Raw genomic sequence first — 17,744 nt, forward strand, 5'->3', positions numbered from 1 at the left:
GACGTTAAACCGAGGTTCTGACTCTCTGTGGTCATTAAAAATCCCATGGCACTTCTTGTAAAGAGTAGGGGTGTAACCCTTTGTCCTGGCCAAATTGCCCCCCTGGCCCTTGTCTATCATGGCCTCCTAATAATCCCCAACCACTTGATTGGCTCTATGACTCTCTCTCCTCTCCACCTGTAGCTGGTGTGTGGTGAGCGCACTGGCGCCGTTGTCCTGTGGCTGCCGTCGCATCATCCAAGTGGATGCTGCACACTGGTGGTGGTTGAGGAGAGACCCCCCCCACATGATTGTAAAAAGCGCTTTGGGTGTACAACAATACACAATAAAGCGCTATATAAATGCATCATTCATTCATTCATTCATGTACACAAAAAGTTTTATTTTGGATGCGATTAATCGCGATTAATCGTTTGACAGCACTAATTTTTTCAATTCACAACACATGAAGCTATACGAAATGCAACTTGTTACTCATAATGTGTTTTACCAAGTAAAAGTCTGTGGAATCCTCCAGAGTTTTGAGAACAGCTGGGTAGATGGGAGGCAGGGTGACCATTTGCAGTTGTCCGCTGAGTGGGTTTGCATCAGAGTTCTTATAACGTTGATTTTTATCCTGAATGACGAGGGCTAAAGACTGAGAGTGATTGATCAGCTCCAGCAAAGAAGAGATTGCAACATGTTGCACCTACAGACACATAAAAAAAAAGATTTATTAGAAAATGATTCAGTTTTGGCAATGCAACCATTAAAGGTAATTTTTCCAAGTCAAAATACTTTGTCCTACTGTGCAGAGGCAACCCTAAGTAAGCGATTTGTAGGCCAACGATCCTGAATATAAACAGTGCATCGCTATCAAAACATTGTTCTGTTTGTTTGACAATATCAACTTCTGACTCAACCAATAGTGTGGGTTTGGGGGTGGGACTACCTGTTTCTAAGAACATTGGTAGACGATGGAGTGTGTGGAAATGTTTAAAAAGAAATTAAAGGTGGAAATAACAGACAACAAGGTTTTTGAGAATATCATCTTGTATGTTCCATTGAAGAAAGAAAGTCCTATATCCTTGGAATGACATGAGAATGAGATAAGAGAATTTTTGCTTCTGGGTGAACTTGTACCTGGTAGTCTTTCGTCAGGCAACACAAAGTCATCAAGGACCTCAGCCAGTCAGGAAGGGTTCCCTCAATCCCTGAGGAGAGAAACACTCAGTTTTTTGTAGAAGAACAAATCTGTGTGCTGTGACATGCTACATGAAAAAACATAGTTTAACGTAGCAGTGGAATACATTTCCTTTATTCACCTGTCTTGTTGAACATAGATGTGTGCAGGTCTTGGTTCTCTTCCTCAGTAAAATAGACGGGAAATGTTGTGCATTCCAGTAGAAGCTGGCAGACCACAGTGAAGGCCTGGCGGCACGACTCCGTTATCTCCCCTTTGCTCTTTGATTGGAAATTTCCCATCCACTCCAGCTCGGCTGGTCTGTGGTCTTTACCGCCATCCCTAGAAGACCCATGAAGGGCATGGATCCTCAGTTTACTAGGGTTGAAGAACTCAGCAAGTCTGTCTTTGATTAAACCCAAGTCTCGACTGCCTTTCCGTTTTGATGGAGACCGTTTACTGCCTCTAGGGGAAGCATTAGGATCTAGCTGATTTGCTTCTTCCTGTTTCTTCTTCTCTGGATCCATGACATCTAACAAATGCCTGAGAGATGAACATGAGTGAGAGAGAGAGAAAACGAAAAGGCAAATACAGTGAGCATGCATACTGCTAGTTGCAGGGTCAGAAAAGAACACTATTAGTATAGGGCCCTCTGGGGGCCTCAACAAACTTCCAAGAGGGATCATTTAAAACATTTAAAATAAGACAAATCAAGATTTAAAAGTGTGCCTTCTATGTAATTAATAAAACTCCATGGGAACTTTTGTAATTAATATAGATTTTTCTAGTTATGCCAAACTGTAAAATAATTTATTGAGTAGAATTTTTAGAAAAAAATATATATTTTTAAATCCTTATCATCGATCGTTATAATCCTTATCTAGTAAATTATAAAAAACTGGAAGAGTCTTTCTGGAGTCAGGAATGTTCCAAACCACTTGCTTACAAGAAACTGGGCAATAAACACTGCTTACAGCTTACTATTTTTAAAAAGTAGTATGAATACAAAATGCAATGCCAAATGTTACATTATTGTCACATGACCTCACTATGTAGCATTTTATTTCATCCATCCAGTTATCTTAGTAAAACAAATATTTTGCTCTTTTTAATCAAATTATATGCAAAATTACACTTTTTTGTGCATTTACCACACTGCAAATTGAAGGTCAAGTCAAGTGCATTGCATTCTGGAATATATTATTCCTTGCCGTATTTTCTGGTTGTACAAGCACATTTTATCATATCTACCAAATAATTTCAGTATTTCATGCATACAGAAAATATGCATATTGGGCACACACAGTATACACTGAATTACCTTGTGATCACAGATGCCAGTATGTCCTGCACACATTTGGACATGTTTTCTATAGTTCCTCCTCTTCTCCACACATCCTCTGCTTCAGGGTTCACATCAGAAGCAGCATCTGATCCATTACGGCCTGGTAGGAGGTGCTGTTCAGATGGAGATGCGCTCAGGCCTAATCCACTGTCTTCAGAGCGCAAAGGAGGGTATGGAGCTACACCTGGCTCTGCCTCTTGTGTCTCCTGTCCATTTAGACCGCCCTCACTAGAGCTGTCATCATGGTTACCATTCACCTGGTCACTTTCCTTGACTTTGGTGTTGCCTGTCATCACAATCTGTATTTGTACAAAAATAGAGCCCTTTTAAAACACACATTTCCTATTTTCTATTCATCACAAAAAGTATCACAGTTTCCACAACAATATTACACAGCCCAACTGTTTTCAACATTGATAATAATTAGAAATGTTCCCTGATCGTGATTTTTGAAGGATCATGTGACATTGAAGACAAGGTAATGGCTGCTGAAAATTCAGCTTTGCCATTATTATTTTAAACTGTAGTAATATTTCACAATTTACTTTAGTAAAATAAATGCAGGCTTGGTGATCATAAGAGAAACATTAAAAAAAAATCATATCAACCACCAAACTTTTGGATGGTAGTGTACAGTAAAACTGACCAATCTTACCTGCGTTTGCTCCAGATCTTGTGCCTGTGATTCAGCCTCCATGTCCATATAAGCCACAGGCATCTGGGTCTTACTGAGCACTTTAAAACATGCTCTCATGGCCTGCGTGAGCTCCTGTAGGCTAAGGGATGTCATGTGACTACGCAGTGATTGCAGCATGCTGCCCAACATCTGTGGCAGATACTGCGTTTGAATCTCTGCATAGAGTTCCTAATAAGAAAGCCAAGAAGTGAAATGAGACCAAATGACCAAAAATTTGTAAAATCTTTCCAAAGATGAACCACCAGATCATACCAAAGGAATAACATCCAACAGGAAAATAATGAGCGTTGAGAGCTCAGTCACTGAGGGAGGGCTACTCCAGTCTTTAGATGGATGCTTCCTAGCTGGATCACTCAGTGAGCTAAGAAACAAACATAATACAGGTGCATCTCAATAAATTAGAATGTCGTGGAAAAGTTCATTTATTTCAGTAATTCAACTCAAATTGTGAAACTCGTGTATTAAATAAATTCAATGCACACAGACTGAAGTAGTTTAAGTCTTTGGTTCTTTTAATTGTGATGATTTCATCATCACATCATCTCATTTATGTTCATATAATGCTGTTTAGTATGAGTTTGTGTGTGTTTACCTGAGACAAATCTGGAAATGTCTTGTCATGTAGTCCCAGAGATAATTGCTGCTCATAGCACTCACAAGCATATTGACAGTCTTTATGATCTCAGAGGAGTTTTTATTCTCCTTGATTTTACTGCACAGATAAGTAGACAGTGAACAATCAGAAACAGCATTCATTGTTGTATTAATTCTTTTTGAACATCTCTACTACCATTCAAAAGTTTTGGGTAAGTATGACTTTTGGAAAGAAGTTTCTTATGTACACCAAGGCTGCATTTATTTGATCAAAAAATACAATAAAAACAGTAATATTGTAAAATATTTTTACAATTTAAAATAACTGTTTTCTGTTTTAATATATTTAATACATTAGTTGTGTTGCTTAATATATTTATAGAAACTGTGATAAATTTTTGCAGGATTATTTGATGAATAGAAAGTTCAAAAGAACAGCTTTTATTTGAAACAGAAATTTGGAACAATGTAAACATCCTGGCACTTTTGATAAATGTAATGCATCTTTGGTAAATAAAAGTATCAATTTCTTTAAAAAAAATAAAAAATTAAAAAAAAATCTTACTGACCCCAAACTTCTGAATAGTAGTGTATATTCACTTACAGCAAATTTAAATTATACATTTCATTAGTATGTTAGGGTTCAAACTGTTTTTAGATCTGATTGGCCAATTGCAGCATTTTGCAGTCAAATAGGTTTCTATAATAAACCATTAAACTGGATGTATGACTGTTATCCCTGACAACCAGTTTTGAACACTGTGATAGTTTCACATGTTTCTTAGCACTCTGCAACCACATATAAACAAAGTTCAAATTTATTTGGTAAATGGGAAAGTAATACGTGGGATAATGTACAGTCAGGCAGTCATTACTGTAAAATAAACCCCTTTAGGATGATAAAAGCCTGATCACCATGTCAGGTTAACTTGGGATAATGTACATTATCCCTCACTCATTAACTCACTAAAGCAGGTTTTTACTTCTATTTTGAACCCTCGTGTAGTATTAGATCTGGACCCTGACATTATTTGTGTTCTCTGGTAATCAAAACCATGACAGTGGTATTGCTAATACAATTCTCTACTAGTTAAGCTACGGGGAAAAAAATGAGCATTGATTCCTTCCCTCTGACCTGTTGAGTTGGCTGCCACTGAGGCTGGAGTTGAGATTGTCCTCTCCCAACATCACTTTACAGTAGCTGTAAAAAGCTCTGACCACCTCTAGCAACACATCAGACAACACCAATGGCCCTGTGTGTGTGGGAGAATGCAAAGATATACATAATTATGTAAAACAGATCCAAAGTAAAGCTTTTTACAAATTGAACTATGTGGGTGTCTTTACCTATTTCAGATTTGTCCAGCAGGCTAATGATGATGCGAAACGGTCTGAGATACTCTATTAGATTGTCTGGGTTGGCCTCTATATCTTTCTGCTTCAGAATATTCACCATAGCCTATGAACAAAATGTCAAATATGAGCTGTGTTCACCATACATGTACAGAATGCAAACACTGACATATAGGGAATGTGTAATGTGAACTGCAGTTCGGTAGCACTTTAGTATAGGGACCAATTCTCACTATTAACTATTTGCTTATTAGCGCGCCTATTATTAACATATTGGCTGTTTAGAAGTACTTATAAAGCACATATTGTGCATGACCATATTCTACATACCTAATCCTACCCAATACTTAAATTTAACAACAACCTTACTAATTATTAATAAGCAGCAAATTATGAGTTTATTGAGACAAAAGTCATAGTCAATGGTTTGTTAATAGCGAGAATTATACCTTAAAATAAAGTGTGACCCTGCAGTTCTAACTGAAAAACATCGACTAAGCTGTTATGTAATGTAATTTGAGTTGAGTCGAGTGAGTGTGTTATCTTCTATACCTGCACCAGTAATTCTCTGGAATGTGTACTGAAGTAGAATGCAGTATATTGCTCCACAGTGTTAAAGCGACTGGAGTCTGCAGCCACCATTCCTCCTTTGATGTCTAAGCCTGAAAAAACACAGAATCACTCATTCAATACTTTTCAATTTTGAGCCTAACTATTCTTTTAATAGATAAATTCCATTTATTTTATGAAACAGTATTTCTGTGGTATTGTGTAATTTTCTGGAAATTTGTCAGCGATACCGAGCATCCATGCATAGAGGCGTCGATTCAGAGACATGTCTCTCCTGAGCAGGGTGAGTGAGGCAGCAGACACCACACTGATCAGCTCATCTTGATTTAGTGGAATAGCACATTCCTCAGGATCCTACAGACAGGATTATTTTAATAAAATATTTCACAGGTGGTCTGGGACAAGATGACTGGTTACACAAATGTAGATGGAATTAAAGAAAGAAAGAAAAAGAAGAAGGATAACCTGGCAGGTAGTGAAGGGGAAGAAGTAGAGAAGGATTTCCAGCATGTTTCTCTGGACCAGAACATTAGAGTCTTGTAAGGCCAGACAAACAGCTTTCACCTGGAGCAGAGAGATGGGGAGGTGTACATTTCAGTTACGCAACTCCTTTAAAACAACAGACCTTAGTCAGAGTTAGACACCATGAGTAATTTGAACCAAACGACTGGCTGTGAGGAAATAAAGTACAGTCTGTAAAGTAGAGTACACACTCACCACTAGTCTGTGGTCTGTCCCAAGCATATACTTCTGTTCTCGAGCAGTGACTGAGTGGTCAAAGTGTGCGACGATGAAGAGGGTGGCTGGGAGCCGTACCAGAGGACATATAAGCAATGAACCCCACAACGCTCCATAAAACACAGACTGACCCACCAACACTGACAACTTCACAAGCAATGCATCCGTTCTGAGACAGGAAGAAAGACAGTTAAGAACAATAATAAGTGCTGTAATGATAACGCAGCATTTTCTTAAAGGGATAGTTCACCCAAAAATCTAAATTCAGTCATCATTTATTCACGCTCATGTCATATTTTTGTCTTCAAAATATATTTTGTGCTCAACAGATGAAAGAAACCAATACAGGTTTGGAACAACATGAGGGTGAGCAAATAATGACAGAATCTATTCCAGTAACATTGTTTAAATAATATGGGGGGTTTTAACATTTTCAATGTAACATTTCCAATACTTTCAAACAATAGCTTATAACATTAGTCAATGTTTAGTCCATGTTTTTTTTTAAAGCTTGCCTTTTTTCTGACCTTCCACGTTGGCATCCATCCACCATATTCTCTGACAAACTTTATGTCTTGAGTCTTGACTAATCTTGACTAATCTCTATGAAAGTGCTTAGATATCCCATGTGCTTAGATAATTTTAAAGGATTTATTCAAAAATATTTTAAAATGTTGTTGCTGGGCCACTTACAACAGTGACACAAGAACTTGTATTTTAAGATCAATAAGGATGCATACTTTTACTCCAAGTTAATCAATGTAATCTCACTTAACATTAAATTGGTAACAGATTAATTGAGGCACAGTTGTAGTGAAAGTAGTTCAGGGTACAATAATGAGCATGTTGTAGAAATATTAATAAAGTTTAGGATAAAATCTCTGAAGTGTCACCATGAGAATCATTTATTGTCTGGTGTTAAGTTGCACCTCTCATAGACCTCCGCGCCCTCTTCTAGTCCTGGCAGTAGGCCCATGATAAAGGCCTGCAGGCTGGGTAACAGCGCCCTCTGAAGAGGCAGGAAGTACCGCTCATACAGCGTCAACAGAACTGGCTTCACCGACATCGCTGCATGACCCAACAATGGGAACAGTCCTGAGCTGTATACACATGAACACACAAATACCACCATAACTGCCTATGAAAGTGAATCTGTTAACAAAATGGGGTTATATTTTAAATATTTCAAAAATGCAAAATGTGTGTTTGCCTATTTTGTATCAGTTCTCATTATTACAGTAAAAAATGCATTAATATTATTATAAGATACTATTAATTCACTTTAAATATACCTTAATATTTAAAATATATTAATACATTTATAGTACATATTAACTTGTGCCGATATTAATGTAGGTGAACATTTTCTGCATTGAAAAAAGTAATGCAGTAAATGTGCTTGTTTGTCATGAAAATGAAATTTTTTTTTAATTAATTTTCTTTTTTTTTATTTTGGGGTGAAATATGACCTTCACATTTGTATGTAGGATTCAACCAGTGTTTATCATTGACACTAACCTGTATATGAAGAGATCCTTGGCTAGCCATTTTGTGCCAATGATTTTGAAAATGACCTCATAGGTCTCAAGTGCTTTGAGATGGACGCCGCTGGGCAGGGCAGGATGCAAACACTGAGCCAGACGCTTCCCAATGATCAGCCGCCGCGGTAACAGCGAGTACTTTAGATTACTCTGGAGAGCCTGAGAAACACAAAGAATGGAAGAGCAGAGCAGGATGGATGGTGTAAATAACTGCAAAATTATACTGACTGGTCAAAGTTTTAAAATCATTTTTTTATAGGTATCTATATAAATCTAAAAAATCTTACCGACTCTAAACTTTTGAAAGGTAGTGTTTATATAAAATAGTTGAAAATGACTGTACATATATACACATACTATACCACTAAAACAAGGCTAATTGTAGATTGATTACATCAGTAAAAAAATGACTGTCAATCTAAGTTACTAGCTTTCCGCACTTCAACACATATCTCACTCAGCAACCACATTTGCTGAACAGGTTTCAAACAAACTACCAACAAGATCTCAGAGGAGGAACTAGGCTTAGTTTGTTATTGCACAGCTCTTGAAACATGTTTTACAAGACATACATACCATCAATAATGTCACCTGATATACAAAGTGAACATACTTTGAGTATGTTAAAAAGGAGACTGTTGATCATAGCATCACGTTAGATGTCAAATATCTGAAACAAATACACAAAACCTAATAGATATCACTCCTATCCATGTTGTTTTGTAACTCGCGTAATATCCGGAAAGTCCCACTGAGCAAACAAGAAAATCACATGCCATGTAAAGGATAGGGAGAGAAAGAGAGAAATTTAAATAAGACACCAGGTTTTTCACATCTGCACATAAACATGGAAATGTCTTTAGAAAAAAAGGAAGAGGAAGAGGAAGGTTGAGATGAAAAGTACAGTATTTGTCTAATCTTAAGGACAGTTTACACGTGTCCTGTTCAACTTATTCAAATCATCTGCACTTTGAACATGAGTGATGTGTTTGAAGTCAAGCAGTAATGTTATACCCTACGCCTTTATTCAACAGAACTGAAGATTATAAAGGAAAGTCTCTCACTTCTCTAAAAAAAAACTAACTTAAACTGAAATAAGCGAACTTCCTCCTCTACTTGCAGAGGGAAGTAAAGCCAAAGTGTGCCTTTTTAAATTCTAAAATACTTCTCTACTAGTTTAATGTGAAACTATAGGTAAGACATTTATAAATTGATTTCTCTGAAACATAAAAACGGTCTCTGCTGAGCTTTTTGAGTTTTTTAAAACAGGAATCAGTAAAGAGCTGAAAGAGTTTTTAAAAAGTTGCTCATATTGACTCAACTGAACTTTTCAACTGAAGCGAATGCTCACCTAAGTGTATTGTTTTGTTTTCTCCAGACTTTACCTTGTTGAGTTTTCCTAGTGAGGAGATGAGATCGGCCCATTCACTAGATGATTCAAAGTTCCGCAGCGCCTTCTCAATGACAGCTGCGTAACTGCGATAACGGTAGTCATTCTGAAGCTCGGCTTCCTCAGGATCCATCATGCCTCAGTCACGTCCCAGCATGCTTAGCATCGGTCTATGAAACAAAACAGACTTCTCAGTAGAAATCCTGCATCACAACTCATGAGTGCACAAAGAAACAAATGCATCAAAGTAGGGTGAAATCCTGCTAATGACAAACAACTTCTTAAATAGAAATGTACAAAGGGTTAATAGCTACAGTGGTGCATACTAAGGCAAGTATGAGTTTGAACAAACTACTAACCTTAAGTATTAAACTGTGTGCTGCACACATAAACTATACTTCAAAACATATGTGGCTTATTAAGGAGAAGTGTGCTATCACTTTTCTAAGCAATCAGGCTTATGATTTTTACCTCATGCCCAATATGGGTGAAAAAATTCAATACAGTAAACGGAAAGAGAGATCCAAGACATATTTAGTTCCTAGAAATCACAGAGTAAGAAGAGTAAGCAACCCTAGCAACTCAATTATGAACAATTTTCCAGATTTTGTGCTGAATTTGAACCAAACCTAAAAGCAAGAAGAGAGCAGCTTTTCATTGTGACATGATGGTGTACTATTTAAATGATGCTGAACAAAATCATGCCACAGTAAATGGACAATTGTAAACCAAGTGTATACCAAGTCTATAACATGACACTATGGCAACAGAGTATATTGTTGTAAACACATGCCTGAAACAATTTATACTGCTGTTTAAATGTTCGGGGTCAGTAAGCCTCTGATGTTCACCAAGACTACATTTATATGATTAAAAATATAATAAGAACGGTAATTGTGAACAATTTAAAATGACAGTTTCCATAATTTTATGTTTTCAGCAGCCATTACTGTACTCAATTTCTCAGTTAAAAAAAACCTCTTAAATGGTAGTGTAAACATATCAAGGGTGTCTTCTCTTGTTCTCACAGAGGTTCTAATACATGCCATGAATGCAGGGGATAACAGCAAAATACAGGCAACAAATCACACGAGAGGAGTCAGTGCATCCATAGCACTATGATTGACTGATTACACTGTCAATGTAATCATATTCACAAATCTGCAAATCAGCCTCAATGAGTCAAACTGGTGGAAATTAATGGAATAATTGCAGAGCAATGACTCTGAACATAACCAGTAGCAGTCAAAAGACATATTGACAAAATAATTGCAGAAGACGCATCTGCATTATTCTGTGTTGGCCATAAGAAATAAACACACACCAAAACCAACAGACAGTATAAGATAGATTATGGTCTCTGATTAGATATGGTGACATCTGTTAGCTCCCGGTGATAAAAGCCCTGAGAACACACACACATACATGCATGCAAACACATACTGTGACACTTACATCTGTTCAATCTGATGCTGTGAGCATCAAATGGGCAACTAGAGATTTACAGAGGATTTAACAGAGAGAAGCAAGCCCCAAAACACGTGCCTGTTGAACACAAACCCACCTAAACAATCTGATTCATGTGTACTAGTACTCTTAATACTACCTGTTCAGCTTTCTGTTCTTACCATTTTGTGTATTGCAGGGGGAGGCACAAAGCCAATATAGCAAACACAAACACTCACACAATTATCCTGGCTTATGTTCTTAATATCATCAGCAGCTTACGGTCATTATAACAGCAGCTCATTAAAAAGGCTGCAAGGAAGCAACAACAAGCCTTTAAAATGATGATGGATGTTATTTATGTCTTAAAAATTACAGATACACTTTCAGAAAATAAGGTACAAAAATTGTCAGTGAGGTGGTTCCTTTTCAAAAGGTAAATCTTTGTACCTAAAGGGTGCTAATTGGTACCTTAAAGATACATAAAAAGGTACTGCCCTAGTGACAGCTTTTGAACCTTTTTTTCTGAGAGTGTACAGTGTTATTATTATCATCCAGTTTCTACATCTTATATACATACTGATGCATTTTTGGGGATTCTTTGATGAATAGAGCGTTCAAAAGAACAGTGTTTATTTGCAATAGAAATCTTTTCTAACATTATAAATGTCTTTACTGATACTTGTAAACAATTGAATGTGTTCTTTGCAGAATAAATGTATAAGCTTAATTATCAATAAAAGTACTTGTTTAAAAAATTGTATTGACCCCAAACTTTTGAATGTTATTGTAAATGTCATGTATAATCGCCCATTTACAGTACTCAATTCATGCACTGCATATTGTGAACAATCTCCACCTTCTAAAGCAAGGAGACAGAATTGATTTGTCAGCCACTCTACAAAGCATATACAAGACCAGCTCTCCCGAGGCCATGCATTTATGGTACAAAGTTACACAGAATGATATTGGTCTATTGATCTGGTCATTAATCGTGCTCCTCTTAAAAGCATACAAGTGAAAACAGTGCACTGGGAGTCAGAGAAATGTACAGCAAACGGATATATATGTGCATGTGATAAATACCTAGGCCTTAATTTCAGCAGTTATAAAGGAGGGGTTTTGCTAAACTCCTTTCACAATATTTGAGCAACAGTTTCATTCAAGCAACAGTGAAGCAACACAACATACAGAGACCTGTTATGTAACTCAAATCTGTCCTTGTTGCATCCAGTGACTTCATGGCTACCACACAGAACATCATATCCAATATGCATATTCAAAGACTATTAAACCCTCATTCTTTGACCTTTAATCATTGCACATTTTCTATAGGTGTGGAATGGAAAACGTGTGGCATTATGTTGGATGGTTGAATACATTTAAATAAAAATGATAAAATGCAATTAAACTAAAGAAGTACACATTTTTAACAAAACCTGTTTCACCTACTGCTGGGACAATAATATGCAGCATCCATCATCACATAAATCTTCTTTTTGAACTACAGTCTTGATTACAGAAATACTATTAGTACAGCATTTACAATAAACTACCCATTAAGATTTTATGACATTCACTAGGCTACATGTCAGATGTTATTGTGAGAACTGAATGACTCACTCACTGCAGCAAAACAGGATGGTCGACAGATCACAGGGTCTCGTGCCAAATAACCGTACGATTTTAGATAAATCGACAGTTTAAAAACAGTAAAAGGCGAGCGCAAGAGAGGGCAGATACGCCATATTAATATTCAAAGCTGTAGCCAGCAAGAATTGAATCGCTCAGCTGATTTCTACCAAACAGTTCATTTGTGTACACTTCCTGATGGGAGGAGGGGGACGAACCACGCGGCGATGACACGGGGGTGTGGCGGTGACATACAGTATTATACGCTTTTATTGCATGCCTAAATTATATTGAGTTTGTTTAAATAAAGACAAGTTATTTGTAATAACTTTGAACTTAGTATCCGTTTTAGTGCTGGGCGAAAACAGGGTATTTATTAGACAGCTACATTCTTTGCCAGCTTCACTCCATTCGTTGGTATCTTCCAGGATGTCATCTGTTTACTTTTCTTGCACCAAGCTGTCACATTTTGAGGCGGCTGACCATCAGTACATTAGTGATAATAACAACGCATGACAGATTACGAAGCATAGTTTACCAAGGCCTCGTTACACCATAAATGGCGTATAATATGAGAAGTAGCTGAATGAACATCAACTGAAAACATGGATAGATGAACAGAGAGAGACTGTCAGACAGATATGTAACATTATATAAATGTGACATTTATATAGTGCATACCATTCACTTTTATTTGTTTATTTATTGAAAACGAAGAAGAAATGAATACTTTTATTCAGCAATTATGCTTTAAATGCATCAAAAGGTAGAGTAAAGAAATAATGGTACAAAAGATTTCTAGTTCAAATAAATGCTGTTGTTTTGAACTTTCTATTTATCAAAGAATTCTGAAAAAAATGTATCTTGGTTTTCAAAGTTGATGTTAAGAAATGTTTCTTGAGCACCAAATCAGGATATAAGAATGCTTTCTGAAGTCAAGTCAAGTCACCTTTATTTATATAGCGCTTTTAACGATACAGATTGTGTCAAAGCAACTGAACAGCATTATCATGTGACACTAAAGACTGAAGTAATGGCTACTGAAAATTCAGCTTTGCCATCACAGGAATAAATGACATTTTAAATATATTCAGGTAGAAAACAGTTATTTAAAATGTAATATTTCACAATTTTACTGTTTTTAATCCATTACTATTTTTTATCAAATAAATGGCACTTTAGTGAGCATGAACGTTTTCTTAACATTAAATAGCTAGTATAGTAGGCTATATTTTTAATCAAATAAATGCAGCTTTAGTGAGCATAAAATACTTTATAACATTAAATAGTATAGCAGGCTATATGAGAAAATGCATTAATGCGTATAACACAAGTTGACCCAGTGAGATAAAGAAACAACCATAAGATATTTTCACTGTTTGCTGCAGATCCACAGCAAACACTGGTCTTAATTTGAGTTACAAATTAAGCTCTCAGTAACAAAACTGTTTTGCTCCTGAAAAATGGCTATCCAGATACTGAATAGTATAGCTCAATAGGTGGCCCTAGGCCCTTTATTTTTATGTGGTTATGCAAAGCAGCTCTTATCCTGTGCACTGTTTGAGTTCTAAGGTATTTGAAGATAGCGCGGAAGTTTTCACTCTTATTCTGGGGTTAAATGTTAGATATGACAGGAATATTAAACATTTGTGGAAAGGACAGAAATAATAAGCTCATTTGAATGAGTACCACTTGAATGCACTGATCAAATTCCATGTGCAAATTTTGAGTTGCTGGCGCCCTCTTGTGTTTATCATAAAATCAAAATATTGACCATGAGAAAAATGCTGGGTTTGACAACGAAAGCAAACCGATTCAAACTAAAGTAAAAATTTATGATCCAAGGAATAGTTTAGATAAAGGTCTATTTAAAAAAAGACCTAAATAAACTGTTTTAATAACGAAAGAAATATTTCAAAACCCAGAGAAATGACCAACTACAATTGCTGAAGCGAAGTCAGTGGATAATCTTAAAACCTACTTTATAAAACATTTAGAGACCAAAATGTTTAGCAGGTCAAGGTGGGAGTAATTAAACATATGAAAACCAAAAAAGGACCCAATATAAATATAGTGTTTAATATAGTGTAGCCAATGCAGAAAAAAAATTTAAAAAACTTAAATCTTTAGTGTTTTACCCTCAACATTTTTTTCACAATTAAAGCATAAATTTGCATTATCACCCATAAACTGTATTAATTTAGTTTAGGTACTGTGGTATTGAGGTCATTACATATTCACTGGAAATAAGATGGTATCATGCCATATTTCATTAAAAAATATTTAAAAAATAATACACTCAAGTTTAAATGTTACATAATATTTATTTTGAACACATCTGGACAAGGTAATTCAACTACACAATAGCAGAGAGAGGTTGATCTTTCTTCACCCCCTGAATCTTGATTTGATTAGGTCTGATCAGTCCACAGGACTTAGGTCTCCCTGATCAGCTTGGTGAGCTTCTGGATCTTTGTCTTGGTAGACATGTCCGCATACTTATCACCAATGCTCACGATCATGCCCCCAAGGATAGAGGGATCAGACTGTAAGGAAAAGAAACACATTAAACATCTGTAATACATTACAATAAATATCAGAAATCCTTTTGATAAAAACAATCATTTATTGTGCGTTCTATTTCACAAGGATGAGCGAATGACAAAATAGATACGAGCGAATGACAAAAGAAAACAAGACATTAAAAAGACAAGGACATTTTAAAAAGGTTTTGCCTAATTCTAACTCAATGAGCAGGAAACAGTTTAGCACTCTTTCTCTTCTATAATACATTAGAAATGATGCAAGAAAATAAAGATAGTCATCCTTTCAAACTTTAAAGAGCAACAAAATCAAAACATTATGCTGACCTGAACACCCTTAATTTTAAAATCAGCACTTTAGAATAAAATGAAGCCCACTTTTGGGAACAAGCCCTCCTACCTTGGTCTCAAGTTTGATGGTCTCTCCCTTTGCCAGGAAACCATTCAGTGCCACCTTCAGCTCTGCAAGATTAGCTTCATCCAGAGGCTGTTCACAGACACACAGGTTTCATTCAAAACTTTAATGAATAACAAATTCAAAAAGTTTTATGCAACCAGAAAATATTTTAATACAAAACATTTACTTTAGTAGTGATATTAACATGCGAATGCACAGATATATGTATTTGTGCATAAATGTATTACACAGCTTACCTGAGCGGTGGTGACTGAGCATGTGACCTCTCCTCTGTGGGCACTCATCATTTTGCCAAAGGCTGTGATGACATCAGGGGTCAAGGTCAAGCGGCGATTTTCTGCTAGGACATCTGTAAACAAAAATAATTGTAAATATTCATAGAAAATACACTTTCAAACCTATAAATTACTATCATAATTTTCTAAATGCAACTATCATGCATTTCAATGTTTTTCCAATGTCAAAGTCACTCTTCTACACACTTTTCACTTAATATGTGCAAACTTTTTTTTAATCACATCATAGTTCTCATTGAATCAACCTGTGTGATAGTGAAAATAAAAACTCACTGATGAGGTTGATGGTGATGGGGGAGAGTTTTGCCTTAGTCAAAGCATCAATGAAAGTCTTCTGTTTGAGACTGCGCTTGACATGAGGATTCATCACGATACTTGACAGCTTAGGATCCTTAATCAGGCTCTAGGATGTGGGAAAAAGAAAGATGAGCCAGAATTGATTGAAGCATTATGGAAAACAAGCAGAAACAAAGAGACGCAAATCCAAAGTGTAACTCACAGACACACGGCCAAGTTCCTGTTCGACCTTATCGAGGCTCTTCTGCTTGCTGGCAGCAGAGAACAGGGCAGTAGCATAACGTCCCTCCACCCCATAGACCTGGATAGGGGGCTGAACAAACATACTATGGTAAGAATACACATATACATATATATATATATATATGTATATTTATTAGTGCTGCCAAACGATTAATCGAGATTAATCGCATACAAAATAAAAGTTTTTATTTGCATAATGTGTGTATTTTGTGTATATTTATTATGTATATATAAATACACACACACACACAGTATATATTTAGAAAATATTTACATGCATTTACATGTCCATATTTATATTCATATAATTTATTATAATAAATATATAAACAACATTTTTCTGAAATATATACATGCATGTGTGTGTATTTATATATACATAAATATACACAGCACACACACATATATTATGTAAACAACAACTTTTATTTTGGATGCGATTAATTGTTTGAGAGCACTTATATATATATATATATATACACACACACACATACACTTTGGCATTATTGCATAGTATATACAGTATTAAAACTTATGGAGTTATCAGATTTAATTCTATTACACAAAACAAACTCACTGTGCATTCCATCAAAACACCATAGTTAACATCAGTACATCAAAACCACACACTAATATGGACCTCCTGTATAAGTGGTTTAAAATATCGTGCTTTAACTTAGGTATTTTAGAAGAAACTGTGGTTACCACTGGAAGTTTTGCAATGGATAGGAAACATTAGTATTTTCTCCCCTTACCATGAAAACGTTACTTTATACACTGGCATGGATGTTTTTTCTTACCTTGACAAGTTTTGCTGCTGGTCGGATCACAGAGGTGCTAAACTGACGCACCTATGGAGAGAAAAGCAGAATAACTTGCACAAAATTTTTTTTTTTTTACAAATATAACACTCTCAATGACACGACATGGTCATAAATATAAATCTATGCTCGTAATTTCAGTAGTGTCACTCAATGCATTCCAAAACATACTAAACTAAACTATATAATCACTTCTACAGATTTCAAAACGTACGGTATGTCCTACAGCATTATCTTTCAGAACTACCATAATGAGGAGCAGAGACGAATCAGGTTATTTGCTAAACGTAAATGAATCCATGTAGCGAATACAACTCAAGAGCGAGACGCTAACGAACATTATTAAATTAGTCGGCTCTTAAGTTACAAGAGCACACGGTTTGAATGATTGTAACATGTTGCGGATAAGGCACTGCCTGTCAAGGCCTCGTTCAGTTATCAGAAAAAGCGTCGATTCAACTGGTCAAATAATTGTATTTTCCAAAGATTACTTCTATTTAACTACACGAAGCCAAACAGCTCGTGGTTTTCCATACAAATACCAAGGTTTTTCAGAATGTCATACCTGTAGCCCCACTCCATGCGCTGCCATTTTCTCCTGCGACTGTGTAGGTCAAAAGCACTGCGCATGCGTGCAAGTCTGGGAAGAAATACGCAA

At 36.1% G+C, this 17,744-nt stretch overlaps 2 protein-coding genes across 3 annotated transcripts in view; both read right to left on the minus strand.

Annotated features, from left to right (window-relative positions):
• The window catches only part of dop1b (DOP1 leucine zipper like protein B), a 24,585-nt gene extending 11,948 nt beyond the window's left edge, over positions 1 to 12,637 (minus strand). Inside the window, exons 1-17 of one of the 2 annotated variants that reach the window (XM_016562870.1) lie at positions 12,464 to 12,637; positions 9,386 to 9,560; positions 7,978 to 8,159; positions 7,389 to 7,559; positions 6,439 to 6,628; positions 6,187 to 6,285; positions 5,952 to 6,075; positions 5,704 to 5,813; positions 5,146 to 5,257; positions 4,934 to 5,051; positions 3,797 to 3,916; positions 3,457 to 3,565; positions 3,163 to 3,372; positions 2,484 to 2,806; positions 1,305 to 1,705; positions 1,123 to 1,193; positions 491 to 688 (exon numbers count right to left, since the gene is read on the minus strand). In XM_016562870.1, the coding sequence (XP_016418356.1) occupies positions 491 to 688; positions 1,123 to 1,193; positions 1,305 to 1,705; positions 2,484 to 2,806; positions 3,163 to 3,372; positions 3,457 to 3,565; positions 3,797 to 3,916; positions 4,934 to 5,051; positions 5,146 to 5,257; positions 5,704 to 5,813; positions 5,952 to 6,075; positions 6,187 to 6,285; positions 6,439 to 6,628; positions 7,389 to 7,559; positions 7,978 to 8,159; positions 9,386 to 9,526 (2,679 nt within the window). In that variant the 5' untranslated portion in view covers positions 9,527 to 9,560; positions 12,464 to 12,637. Of the gene's footprint in view, positions 1 to 490; positions 689 to 1,122; positions 1,194 to 1,304; positions 1,706 to 2,483; positions 2,807 to 3,162; positions 3,373 to 3,456; positions 3,566 to 3,796; positions 3,917 to 4,933; positions 5,052 to 5,145; positions 5,258 to 5,703; positions 5,814 to 5,951; positions 6,076 to 6,186; positions 6,286 to 6,438; positions 6,629 to 7,388; positions 7,560 to 7,977; positions 8,160 to 9,385; positions 9,561 to 12,459 lie in introns of both variants that reach the window. The other variant, XM_016562871.1, reaches the window with a different exon arrangement.
• A 2,135-nt stretch (positions 12,638 to 14,772) lies between these two features.
• On the minus strand, positions 14,773 to 17,744 carry atp5po (ATP synthase peripheral stalk subunit OSCP). Its single transcript, XM_016562873.1, has 7 exons — positions 17,652 to 17,744; positions 17,066 to 17,116; positions 16,225 to 16,335; positions 15,999 to 16,128; positions 15,666 to 15,778; positions 15,412 to 15,498; positions 14,773 to 15,014 (listed from the first exon to the last, which is right to left on the minus strand). The coding sequence occupies exons 1-7, from the start codon at positions 17,676 to 17,678 to the stop codon at positions 14,904 to 14,906; spliced, it is 630 nt and encodes a 209-aa protein (XP_016418359.1). The 5' UTR covers positions 17,679 to 17,744; the 3' UTR covers positions 14,773 to 14,903.

This window comes from Sinocyclocheilus rhinocerous, unplaced genomic scaffold, assembly GCF_001515625.1.
Source record: "Sinocyclocheilus rhinocerous isolate Xijiao unplaced genomic scaffold, SAMN03320098_v1.1 scaffold289, whole genome shotgun sequence".
Taxonomy (NCBI): Eukaryota; Metazoa; Chordata; class Actinopteri; order Cypriniformes; family Cyprinidae; genus Sinocyclocheilus; species Sinocyclocheilus rhinocerous.

Excerpts from the sequence above, each read along its gene's own strand:
- atp5po (XM_016562873.1), bottom strand. The coding sequence starts at position 17,678 with ATGGCAGCGCATGGAGTGGGGCTACAG. Across the intron at positions 17,117-17,651 it reads CGCATGGAGTGGGGCTACAG|GTGCGTCAGTTTAGCACCTC; the intron begins GTATGACATTCT and ends TTCTCTCCATAG. Across the intron at positions 16,129-16,224 it reads AGGAACTTGGCCGTGTGTCT|AGCCTGATTAAGGATCCTAA; the intron begins GTGAGTTACACT and ends CCCACATCCTAG.